The sequence below is a fragment of the Symphalangus syndactylus genome, chromosome 12 (genome assembly GCF_028878055.3).
Source record: "Symphalangus syndactylus isolate Jambi chromosome 12, NHGRI_mSymSyn1-v2.1_pri, whole genome shotgun sequence".
NCBI lineage: Eukaryota > Metazoa > Chordata > Mammalia > Primates > Hylobatidae > Symphalangus > Symphalangus syndactylus.
This window is the reverse complement of record NC_072441.2, coordinates 123,874,606-123,887,894: the sequence shown is the minus strand read 5'-3', so window position 1 is coordinate 123,887,894 and position 13,289 is coordinate 123,874,606. Positions and strand designations below refer to the sequence as shown.

At 39.3% G+C, this 13,289-nt stretch overlaps 1 protein-coding gene across 5 annotated transcripts in view; it reads right to left on the bottom strand.

Moving 5' to 3' along the window:
* FAM20B (FAM20B glycosaminoglycan xylosylkinase) overlaps positions 1-13,289 on the bottom strand; it is a 50,033-nt gene that overhangs the window by 16,452 nt on the left and 20,292 nt on the right. For all 5 annotated transcript variants that reach the window (XR_010117661.1, XM_063627543.1, XM_055254801.2 and 2 more), the window contains exons 3-4: positions 10,294-10,380; positions 6,062-6,171 (exon numbers count right to left, since the gene is read on the bottom strand). Coding sequence is in view for 4 of the 5 variants with exons in the window: in XM_063627543.1 (XP_063483613.1) it covers positions 6,062-6,171; positions 10,294-10,380 (197 nt within the window). In the remaining variant the exon portion in view is untranslated. The remainder of the gene's footprint in view (positions 1-6,061; positions 6,172-10,293; positions 10,381-13,289) is intronic.

Genomic DNA, 13,289 nt, shown 5'->3' with positions numbered 1-13,289 from the left:
TCTGCAGCCCAGGGGTTGGGGACCCCTGACATATATACAAGGTAATTCTGGGCAACACTGGTTGTAAAAACAAAATACTGGAACAACATATAAGTCCAATAAAATTCTGGTTATGTGAATTATGGTAGACCCAAATAATGGAACACTTTGCAGTGTAAAACAACAAAACAATGAAGCTCTTTTTATGTGATACAGATTTCTAGGATCTATTAAGTAAAAAGAGTATGATGCAAAAGTATGCAAAGTGTGCCATATGTTGTATAAAATGGTAGAGATAAATAAAAAATATATATATATATTTCATACAAAAAGACATAAGGAAATTACTAGTTAAAGGTTGCCACTTGGAGGAAGCGGAAGGAACTGGACAGAAGAGAAAATTTTTCATTGAATTTAGCAGAATTTTTTTTTTTTTTTTTTTTGAGACATAATCTTGCTGTCTCCCAGGCTGGAGTGCAGTGGCATGATCTCGGCTCACTGCAACCTCCGCTTCCCAGGTTCAAGTGATTTTCCTGCCTCAGCCTCCCAAGTAGCTGGGATTACAGATGTGCACCACCACACCTGGCTAATTTTTATATTTTTAGTAGAGACGAAATTTCATCATGTTGGCCAGGCTGGTCTCAAACTCCTGGCCTCATGTGATCCTCCTGCTTCAGCCTCCCAAAGTGCTGGGGTTACAGGCGTCAGCCACTGCACCCAGCCTGAATTTCCCTAAATTTTGAATTGTGTGAATCCATTACTGATTCAAAAAAAAAATGTAAAGCCCTAAAACAAACAAAATACTGCCTGGTATAGGAAACCTGTTTCCTATAGGATAAAATCCAAACTCTTGAGTTTGGTAAATAAGAATCTTCATAACTAGAAGGGAGAATGTGAGGTCTGAGGTCAGGTTCCTGGGGTTAACATTTAGACTAGTTTAACCATGAGATTGTAAGACTCTGGGCATGTAATTTAGTCTCTCTAAGCAACTTCTGTAAAATGGAGACAACAATAGTACCTCCTCCACCACTGAGTTATGAAGAGTGAATGAGGCAATCCATGGCAATGTTTAGCACACTGCCTGACATATTGTCAGACACCAATCGATGCCAGCTACTTATTTTAATAACATGGTTCAATCTACCTTTCCAGAGTTCGATATCCCCGTTTCAGTGCCATGAACTGAGGCTCTGAACCTCTATTTCCTGGATTGCCAAACTTTTAAAAACTGGTTTTCTGACCACCTCAGTCTCCATGCTCTCCTTGGGTGAACTACCAACTGTGACAATAAAATCTATGGCTTCAGCCAAGCCTTTTCTCCTAAACTGTAGGCTTTAGCTCCTAAATGATTAGTCTACACTTACTCCTGGATGTTCCTGTCAAGGAAACAAAATATCCAGAATTAAATTCATTATCTTTCTCTGCTCCACCTCCCTAAATATGCTCCTCTCCCTACATTCCTAAAATAGTTAACAGCTCCACTAATCACTTGTCATCCAATCCAGAAACCTAGGAGTCATTCTTAATTTTTTCTTCTCTCTCAATTGCTCTCCCAGCCCAAATGTTCACTAAATTCTTTCCATTCCAATGCTTGAATAGCTCTTAAATCTTTCTATTCCCTGTCCCTGCTTTAGTTCTCTTATTACATATGAATTCACAACACTCCCAGAGTGCTCTCAACTCTTGATTCTTCCCTTCCCAATGCACCCTTGACAATGCTGTCACAATTCGCTCTTGAAATTCAAATCTGATTTTTCCATATTCAAACTCTTTTAACGGCTTTCTAGTACCTAAAGAGAAAGTCTCAACTCCTAAGCATGGTACACAGGCCCTTCAGTGACACTGTCCTGAGCAGCTGTCTTCCTCACTGGCTAGCCCCCACACATCCTTTCCTTCAGCTAAACAGCACAGTCTCCTGAGCTTGTTGCTCTTCTCTCATTGCTCATCGCCCTTGTCCAGGCTGTGTCCTCTACCTGGAACAGGGTCAACTCATAGGGTCTGTGAGCTGGATGGGAACAAAATTACATCTTTATTTTCACTAACCTCTACTAAAAATTAGCATTTCCTTCTATTATGATGGCAGGGAGCAAACAGTCATATTTGTATTACATGTGACTTTGTCTCTACAAGAAATCAGATTTTTCATATCATACTAGCATTGTTGCAGATAATCTCAAAATACTATTTATAATCATAGTCTGAAATCACAGTAGTGACTAATCTGATAGATCTTATTTAATGTGTTAAATAACAAAACACATATTACTGTATCTAAATTTGCTTTTTAAAATTTTTGATACTGAAATTATACTTCCACATTATTGGTTTCATTTATAAGTCTATGTATTTTAATTTATGTATATATTTAAAACTTTTATTTTTAGAAAGGATCCATAAGCTTCTCCAGACTGCCAAAGGTATCTATAGCACAAAAAAATGTTAAATACAAACCTAAAATATTCTTTCCCACTGTATCTACCTAAGGGACTGCTATTTTCCCTTTAAGACTTGGTTAAAATATCACCTTCACTAATTAACTGTCATCCTGGCCATAACTTCTAGGCCACCTCCCTATTCCCACCCCCACCCCCACCACCATAGTCCATAGACCCTTTGTACATGTCTGGCTCCCCCATCAGACAAAGATCCTTGAAGATAGGAAGGTCATTTGGTTTTGCATATTCAGCACCTAGCTCAGCGCCTGTCAAACGGAAGTGAAATAAAGTTGTACTGAATAAATAAAGACTATAAGCTAATGAAAGATTTTAGAGTCTTAAAATCTGAGTTTGGATCCTAGCTGACAATTAGTACTTTTGTGACTTTGGGAAAGTCATTAGACACTCCTAAGCCTCCACTCTCAGGTATAAAATGTGGGTAACACCTCACCTACTTATTGCACACTATTGTCAAAAGGATCAGATAAAGTAACAGTGTGAACATACTTGGGTAGGTTGCCCAGGCTACATAGATTTTAGTTATTCTTGTATTATATACCAACTTAATAATACATTTTAAAAATTGCATCAAGAGAATGAAACAAGTTATACATTTGAAGAAAATATTTTCTTTTTTTTTGAGATGGAGTCTCGCTCTGTTGACCAGGCTGGAGTTACAGTGGCGTGATCTCAGCTCACTGCAACCTCTGTCTCCTGGGTTCAAGCAACTTTCCTGCCTCAGCCTCCCGAGTAGCTGCGATTACAGGTGTGTGCCACCATGCCCAGCTAATTTTTGTGTTTTTTAGTAGAGACGGAGTTTCACCATATTGGCCAGGCTGGTCTCAAACTCCTGACCTCAAGTGATCTGCCCACCTCGGCCTCCCAAAGTGCTGGGATTACAGGCATGAGCCACCATGTCCAGCTGGAGAAAATATTTTCAAAAGACACATCTAACAAAGGACTTTTAGCCATACCATACCAAGAACTCCTAAAACTTGACAGTAAGAAAACAACCAACCTAACTTAAATATGAGCCAAAGACCTTAACAGACACCTCAACAAAGATATACAGATGACAGATAAACATATGAAAAGATGCTCTACATTATATGTCATCAGGGAGATGCAAACTAAAACAATGAGATACACCTACTAGAATAGAATAGTCAAAATCCAAAATATGACAACATCAAATGCTGCCAAGGATGAGGAGCAACAGGAACTCTCAGTCTTTGCTGGTGGGAATGCAAAATGGTATAGCCACTTTGGAAGACAATTTGGCAGTTTCTTAGTAAATGTACTCTTACTATATGATCCAGAAATCACACTCCTTGGTATTTACCCAAAAGAGCTGAAAACTTACATCAATACAAAAAGCTATACACAGATGTTTATGGCAGCTTTATTCACAACTGCCCAAACATGGAAGCAACCAAGATGCCACTCAATAAGTAAATGGATAAACTGTGGTACATCGGACAATGGAATATTAGTCAGCAATAACAAGAAATGATAAATCAAGCCATGAAAAGACATGGAGGAACCTTAAATGTATATTATTAAGTGAAAGAAACCACTCTGAAAATGCTATATACTGTGATTCAACTATGTAACATTCTGGAAAAGGCAAAATTATGCAGACAGTAAAAAGATCAGTGGTTGCAAGGGGATTGGAGAGAGGGGTGGAGAATGATGAATAGGTGGAACATAGAGGATTTTTAGATCAGTGAAAATACTCTGTGTGATACTATAATGATGTATACATGTCATTATATATTTGTCCAAACCCACAGAATGTGCAACACCAAGAGTGAATGGGAATGTAAACTATGGACTCTGGGTGATTATGATGTGTCAACGTGGGCTCAATTGTAACAACTGTACCACTTCGATGTGGGATATTGATAATGGGGGAAATTATGCATGTGAGGGGCAGGGGTTATTTGGGAAATCTCTGTACCTTCCTCTCAGTTTTGCTGTGAACCTAAAGCTGCTCTAAAAACAATAAAGTCTAAAAACACAACAATAACAACAAGGTTATGCTAAGGTCAGATGATTATTAAAAACTTCACCTCCAGCCAAATCCCTCTACCTGCCTATTACTTTCCAGTCTTTATGCCCTTGTTCTCATTAATATTCCCGTTATTTTGCCAATGCCCTTTCCTCTTTGCTGCCTTGGTAACTCATACTGGTTCTTCAATACTCATTTCAAGTGTTAATAACCTCTACAAACCCTCTGCTTTTCCCTTACCCAAATTTCATACAATGTGTGAGTTAACTGTCTGTGAGCCTTTGAAGAGCAGGTACCCTGGCTTATTCTTCTTGGATTCTTTCCCTCAATCCCAGCACCCACCAGGAATTCATGTTTGCTGAGAATAAAACTGAACAACCAAAGGTGATTAGAAAATATCTGAAGGCCGGGCGCGGTGGCTCACACTTGTAATCCCAGCACTTTGGGAGGCCGAGGCGGGTAGATCACGAGGTCAGGAGATCGAGACCACGGTGAAACCCCGTCTCTACTAAAAATACAAAAAAAAATTAGCCGGGCGTGGTGGCGGGCACCTGTAGTCCCAGCTACTCGGAGAGGCTGAGGCAGGAGAATGGCGTGAACCCGGGAGGCGGAGCTTGCAGTGAGCCGAGATTGCGCCACTGCACTCCAGCCTGGGCAACAGAGCGAGACTCCGTCTCAAAAAAAAAAAAAAAAAAGAAAATATCTGAAACAAATATCTGATACAATATCTAACATTGTATGCTTTTGGTTATCTATAAGAAAAGTACAGCCCAAGCCTTATAAGTTGAAATCCTGAATGATGAACCTGTCATAAGTCCTTTAAATATTCAGTTTTTCCTCATTTTAAATGTAAATCCACTCACTCTAGCAAAAAAAAGCAAGGTGAAGTTCATCTTTCATGTCTGTTTCAATAGTCATGCCCTAATGCAGAGCACTGTATCACTGAAAAAGAGTCAAGGTGAAGAGGTGGAAACAAGAAACCACAGCACTTTTGAATTCTTCCCATTCTCATCTTGCTCACAAGAACAGGAGTGAGAATTTTAGCTCAGATCTCTTACCTCAGAGTTAAGATAATGGAAAACAGAGGCCAGGAGCAACATAGCCAGTTCCAGGCACAATGAGTTATAGGTTAACCCTTGCAGAAGGAGTAGGCCTGTTGATCTTCCAGGTCCAAATACAACCTTGCAAAACAATTTCTGAGCCTCCTAAAGAGTTGCCTTAAGATTTCCTCAATTCTAAGGAGATGGCAGACAGTTCCCGAGAAAACATACTACATATGTAAAAACAACTGAGCCAATGATATACAAACAATAACCAATTTAGGCCAAATTCTGAGTTTGAGACTTACTAATAGTTCTAAGAGAAAGCAGAAGGAAATAATCACCTGCTTTCACCATCACTAAATGACCTCACTTCCTATGTCACAGACAACACAGAGTATAAAGGAAAATTTCAATTTCCTGCCATCTCCTTTAGATTCATTTTCTCAAATAATCTGAGAGCTGGTTGTCTGATTTGCTTTTGTATTCCCCTGAGTTCTTCAATTCCTGAAAGTCATGAACCAGCTTGCTCAACAATGCCCCATTTTAACTTATTAATCATTCCCCTATATAAATGTCCTCTACAATCTTCTTACCTACAGTTAGGAAGGTGCTCAACAGCTGCTCTGTGGCAACAGGTTTGATCTCTGTCCGAAGATTAACAAATCTGCCAACTACCAAGGGGGCTCGGCGGAAACCCAGAATCCTGGTTTGGAAGATGGAAGAACAGAAGAGAAAAATCTTAGGGGATGTTTTTTAAGTAACAGTCTTAAAAATTACAGTTCATCATGTCAAATGTGTAAAGGGTTTTAGCTAGTAGGTAAACCTAATTTTTTAGAGGTACATATATTTAGGAATCTAATGTCAAGATGTGTATAATTTATTTTAATATACATTTCAGCAAAAAGAATAAGACAAATCTGATAAAATGTGAACACTTTTTAAATCTACAGAGTGGGTATATGGGCTCATTATACTATTCTTTCTACTTCTGTATGTTAGAAATTTTTTCATAATAAAAATTAAAAATAGGTTTTAGGAAAGCATTAGAAAAAAAATGGGACCCAAACTCATATATGGGTTCAAATCTTTAAATAAAACAGCACGTTAGTTAAAAAAAAAAAAAAAAAAAAGACTGATCTAAAAGGCTAAGTCCACAGAGCAAATTAAATATAGAGACATTTGAAGATCTCTCTAATAATCTAAAAGGTTGAAAACAATAATTTGTTTAAAAAAAATGAAATTTCCTGGCTAAAAAATATATAACAACTGAACAAAAGTTGGAGGGGCAGAATTTGGAACACACAGAAAATTTATAATGAAGAAAATAAAAATCACCTGTGATTCCACAACCCAGAAATAATTACAGGTACTGACATTCTGGCATATAAGCATGCTTTCCCTTGAAGTGTGGGTATATAAACACACACTCACACTTAAGTATATACGTGTGATTGAGATTACATTGTATGCAGTTTTATATCTTGCTTTTTACTCATCATTGTATCAGGAACCTTTTCCCCAGTCATTAGAAAGCCTTTACAAATGGGTATTGTTTAGGGCTGCTTGTTCTGTCCTAAACCCAGTCTTAGAAAAGCCACAAAGGCAAGATCAACAGATTTGTCAAAATAACACAGAAATCCAGAGATACCCTCTGAGGCAAGGGAAGGTGGTTAAATCTGACTGTAATGAAGAAACAGCAACCCAAAGCAGAAAAGTATCAGGATCCACAAATGGAAAAGGTTGGGAAGGGTTTTTTTTGTGTGTGTTTTGTTTGTTTGTTTGTTTGGCTGGTTGGTTTTTGAGTCTCACTCTGTTGACCAGGCCGGAGTGCAGTGGCATGATCATAGCTCCCTGCAGCCTGGAACTCCTGGGCTCAAGTGATCCTCTCACCTCAGCCTCCCTGGTACCTAGGACTACAAACACATGCCTAGATTGGGAAGTATTTTTTGTCCCCATTGAAAATTGCCAAGCCCAAGAACAGCAGCCAGTTTAGCATTGAGGGGCAATGTCACTGTGGCACTTGAGGCTGGCTACAGTGGCACTTAACAAAAGTGACAGGGGGATTGGCAAGAGACCATCTTTCAGACTTTGAGGTAGGGAAGGACTTTTAAATACAAGACTCCCAAAGCACAAGTCACAAACTGAAACATTATAGTTAGTTAACATCAAAAGTACACAAATACTCTAAGTTAACAAATAGGTGTCCTGCTGTGAAAAGATAAACTTTGCCAGTAATGGGGAAATACAAAATAACAATGAAATAACAACGAAATATCACTTTACATATATATCAACAAAACTTAGTGTGTTGGGCAATACAAAACACTGGTACAGAAATGAGGAACTTTATGCCTGTTGGTTTCCAACAAACAGGATAGGAAGAAGGGAGTTAGGGATGAAGAAAAGAGGCAAACAGATAAGGTCTTGGAAAGCCTGATTCTAGTGTGCCATTAAGTGAGGAGAAGGATTTATCCAGCTGTCCACCACTAGGTCTTAAAAGCGGCAGCAAAAATTCATGGTATTGTACACATGTATCTAAGCTTTTCCATATCAATAGATGTTTAGGTTACAACCAGTTTTTCACTATTGAAAATGCTACAGCTAAGACTGTTGTATATATTTCTTTGAATTTTGTATTCTTTCTCTAGGGTACTTCCTAGAAATGTCTTAGACATGTGTATAAAAAAGCAGTTATTTGTTCAAAGGATATGAACATTCCTTAATGTTGATATGTTTATCCTTAATTTTGATATATAATGCTAGGGTTCTTAACAAAAAGACTGAAACAATTAACAATGCCATAAGCAGCATATGAATCTCAATGTATTCCTCCCAATAAAGTATTATCTTTTTTTTAAGCTTTGCCATTTTCAACAGGTAAAAACAGTATCTCATCTGAATTTTTAAAAATTTCTGGTGAGGATGAACCTCCCCCGCCCCCACATATTTATTAGCAATTGACAATGTTTGTGCTCTTAACCCATTTTCTAATAGACTTTTAACATACATATGTTTGTATAAACACATATTAAGGCTATTAATACTCAGATTATATTAGATTCAAGTGTTTTCTCTGTTGTTTGCTTTTAAATTTTGTTTCTTGCTATATAAGTTCATTATTTTATTTAGTCAAGACTATTGAATTTGTGATTTTTAAGTTATTGCTTTTATGTTTACAAAATCCTAATTCAGAAAAAGACAAATATTTCACTTTTTTTTTTTTCTGGTTTCCTTATAAGTTTATTTTTAGGCTGGGCGTGGTGACTCACGTCTGTAATCCCAGCACTTTGGGAGGCTGAGATGGGCGGATCACCTCAAGTCAGGAGTTCCAGACCAGCCTGGCCAACATGGTGAAACCCCGTGTCTACTAAAAATACAAAAAATTAGCTGGGTGTGGTGGCGCATACCTGTAGTCCCAGCTACTCGGTAGGCTGAGGCAGGATAATTGCTTGAACCCGGGAGGTGGAGGTTGCAGTAAGCCAAGATCATGCTACTGCACTCCAGTCTGGAGGACACAGTGAGACTGTCTCAGAAAAAAAATTTATTTATTATTTTATTTTATTTTATTGAGACAGGGTCCCACTCTGTTGCTCAGGCTGGAGTGCAGTAGCGTGATCACAGCTCACTGCAGCCTCAACCTCCCAGGCTCAGGCAATCCTCCCTCCTCAGCCTCCCCACTAGTTGGAACTACAGGCACACGCCACCACACTCAGCTAATTTTTGTATGTTTTTAGTAGAGACGGGGCTTCTCCATGTTGTCCAGGCTGGTCTTGAACTCCTGGGCTCAAGTGATTCACCCACCTCAGCCTCCTAAAGTGTTGGGATTACAGGTATGAGCCACTGCATCCAGTCATAAATTAATTTTTTAAAACAAATATTGTGAGCAATTTCTTTTAAAGTTGGCCAATATGGCCTTATGAAAGAGCTGGTCAGCAGAGTAACTGGGATACCAGACAGTTCAGCTGCAAGGTTCCTGACTAGTAACCTGCTGAAAAAAAAAAAAGAATTTTCCTAGTTAACTTACAAAGTTACAATTCACATCTATTTTCTTTCCTTTTTTTTTAAAGACAGAGTCTCGCCCTGTCGCCCAGGCTGGAGTGCAATGGCACGATCTTGGCTCACTGCAACCTCTGCCTTCCAGGTTCAAGTGATTCTCCTGCCTCAGCCTCCCAAGTAGCTGGGACTACAGGTGCCTGTCACCATGCCCAGCTAATTTTTTGTATTTTAGTAGAGACGGGGTTTCACCATGTTGCCCAGGCTGGTCTCGAACTCCTGAGCTCACGCAATCTGCCCACCTTGGCCTCCCAAAGTGCTGGGATTACAGGCATGAGCCACTACGCCTGGCCCTTTCCTTTTGTAATTATTCTGGTTTTTGAAGCTGTGCATAGTTTGTATAAAGAACAATAAAACTCTTAATATATTTCATGCTATGTGTTTCCAGCACATGGGGATAAGTCAGCATTACTTACTTAAAACAAATACATAACAAAACAACAGGATGGCTAGGCCCAATTAATGACCAGTTCAATTCAGAGATTTAAGTTCAAAGTTTATTTACCAAGAATATCTTCGCTGATGATAATAACAGAGCAGGCCAGAAATGAAATGACCTAAAGAAGCATGGAATTAAAATACTTTGGTATTCCTGGTGCCAACCAAATTATAAGACTCACACAAGTTTAATGGAACTAGTCAATTAGCTATCTAAAAGCGGTAACAAGTTATTTATTAGTGTTGCATCCTTTTGAAGGAGTCCACGAGTCTTCTCCAAGAAAGATTTTTGAAAGCAAACAAAATGAACATAACCTGCTGTGATCATACGCACCTGTCCAAGTGAAAGGCTGCTACCTCTGCATTGTGTCTATCATAACCAGCATATGGTTCCCCTTCCACCACATAATCTCGGCTATACCTGCAAAGCGAATGGGAAGCACAGATGTATACATGGATTACACCAGTAACAGGTGACAGCACAAGTGGTAGAATACACCCATTAACAAGCCTGATTCTGCTATAGTCACCTTCTCTGTCAACCCTGACAACAACTGTGGATTAGCATGAATTGCCGGTAGATGGAGTGAAGATGAGGTAGAGAAGGAAACTAGAATTCTCTATCTACGTCAGCGATCATTCTAAGAATAAAACATGGAAGATGTCATTTTTGCCCCACTAAAGGGCTTTTGATGTAGTTTAAGTACAGATAAAAGGTAGTTTTCTGGAAGGCAAGGACTGTCTTTGTATTGCCAGCACAGTGTTAAGCACATAGTTGGTGCTTAATAAATGTCTACTAAAATGTTTATTAGACTGACCTGAAGAAATGAAGAAAAATGTGTAATTAAAACTTTTGCTGGCCAGGCACGGTGGCTCACACCTGTAATCCCAGCACCTTGGCAGGCCAAGGCGGGTGTATCACCTGAGGTCGGTAGTTCGAGAACAGCCTGGCCAACATGGCGAAACCCCATCTCTACTAAAAAATACCAAAATTACCCAGGTGTGGTGGTGAATGCCTGTAATCCCAGCTGCTCAGGAGGCTGAGTCAGGAGAATCGCTTGAACCTGGGAGGCGGAGGTTGCAGTGAGCCGAGACTGTGCCACTGCACTCCAGCCTGGGCAACAGAGTGAGGCTCTGTCTCAAAAAACAAAAAACTTTTGTTTACGAGAATGGCTGTGGCAAAGCTTATAAGAGAAATTAAAATTTGGGGAAAATAGTCTGATATAACTCTCTTTGTTAATAGGAAGGTAACGGTCCTTTTGAAAAAAGTTGTTTGAATAACCATTCTTGTTCTTTTTTTTTAAGTTTATGATGACGTACTACAAGGAGTCCTGGACTGGCAGTGGGAGGTTGGTGTGGCTGTCATTACTTGACTGGGTAAGCTTGAGCAAAACCTTTCTCTCCTCTGGCTCTCAGTTCCTTATTTACAATATTAGGGGCTGGACTAGGAGGTAATTTCTAAGGTCTCTTTCATCTTAAACTGCATTCTGATGATTTTCTATCATATGCATGACATAAGCAAAGGATAATGAAGACTGGCATATTTCTTTCTACTAACCATTTTAAAAGATAGAATTTAAATCTGTTAATTGGGGAGAAAAAAGTACTTAATTCACCTATGTTCTCTCTATTGGTCTCCTGCATTTCCTGAATCTAAAGGAGACCTTTTGGGCTTTACAATGGACCTATGAAATATAAATAAATTGACAGTGATGTGGAGAAGAGAGGTTCCACTAAGGATAGTTGCCTCTCTCATGCTAAAACAGCAATAGGGAAGTGGAAAACACTACTATAAAAGGCAGTGAACTTCAACTTAAATGACCTTAGAATATAAAGTGAAATCATCTCCACAAAATATATCTTCAAGGCAAAATGATGAAGCATTTGTTAGAAGACAGCCACGTATCACCATCTGGTTGGGCACAGTTTGTTCTTAGCATGGTCAATATACTTAAATGTATTTTTTTGTTTGTTTGTTCCTAGTGCAAAGGATTACTCAGGAATAATTTTAAAAAAGGTTTATATTAGCTACCTCTAAATTAAAAGTCAAATTTGAAATACCACTGCAGCAGAAAGCTGACACTATTCAGGTACTGTTCTACTACAGATGTAGGCTATCCTTGAATACTTTTATTTTTAGTACTCCAGGGCAGCCACAGGAAGGTATGTGGTGAAGTGAAGTATGGTCCTTTCAGTGAAACATTAGAGACCTTTCCAGTCCATCTAAAGGCTGCGCACAGTAAAATGCAAAAGCTTAGAGGAATACAGGAACTTTGGGAGTGGGCAGCAGAGGAAAAGACGGAGGGAAGAGAAAAGGGATAAGAATCAAAGAACTACACTGAAGTCAGGTCTGAATCCTTAGCTCACGTTTTGGTTATGTGAAATATGGAAAATCAGAATTCTGGATCTCATTTCTCTCACCTGTAAAATGGACAGTTGGACTAGCTGATCTCCAAGGTCCCTTTTAGTACTTCCTAAGATTACTCATTCACTTCTACCCGCTCCTAGGCCCCTGCCTTCTTGTTCTTTTTCCAACATAACTGCTGTTTTTGCCTGTGAAAATCAATTACTTCTAGAATGGAAATAGCTACATTAAAAAAAAAAAACACCTTTACTTATAATGTAAGGCAAAATGTGTAAATAAAAGTGTCACTCTATTCCTATATATATCATCTACCTATACTGTACACACCTTGTATCTCTGAGAGTGGGACATGGATAACCAGGCTCCAGAAATGTTAAAACCACAAGTGGCTATTAGAGAAAGGACTTAGATTCTTCTCTTACCAGAGAGTGATCCATCTTAAGTCACTGACAGAGCAGCAAAATTCATACAGTAAATGCCAATAAATCATTCCTATCCTTCTGCTGAAGGACATCAGAGTTTGACCAAGGACATTAATTTGCACTTACACCAGGACTAAATAGCCTCTGAAGCCCTGGGGGTCAGAACAGCATTTTGCTGGGTGTTTAGGGACTGGAGTCAATTTCTGCAAGCACTTAAACTTACACCCACTTTCCCCAGCCTGTGATATTTCCTGATATAAAGCAGCACAGGTCAGTATGTGCAGTGACTAAGAGAGTTAATACCTATGGCAGGGGCCAAAAAAAGCCTTGCTGAGTTGGAGAAGAGAGTGCCCTGGAGCTGGGAGTGGACACAGGCTGTTTAGGAGATGATGGGGGCGCAGGGGGCCAGAGTTTGACAGAAACAAAGAGCAAAGGGAGGATAAGGCTGAGTATAGAGAGGAGGACCAGACAGGGGCTTGACCTTAGGCTGTGGAGGCTGGGTTTTGTCTGGTGGGCAATGGGAAGTCCCTGGATGTTTTAAAG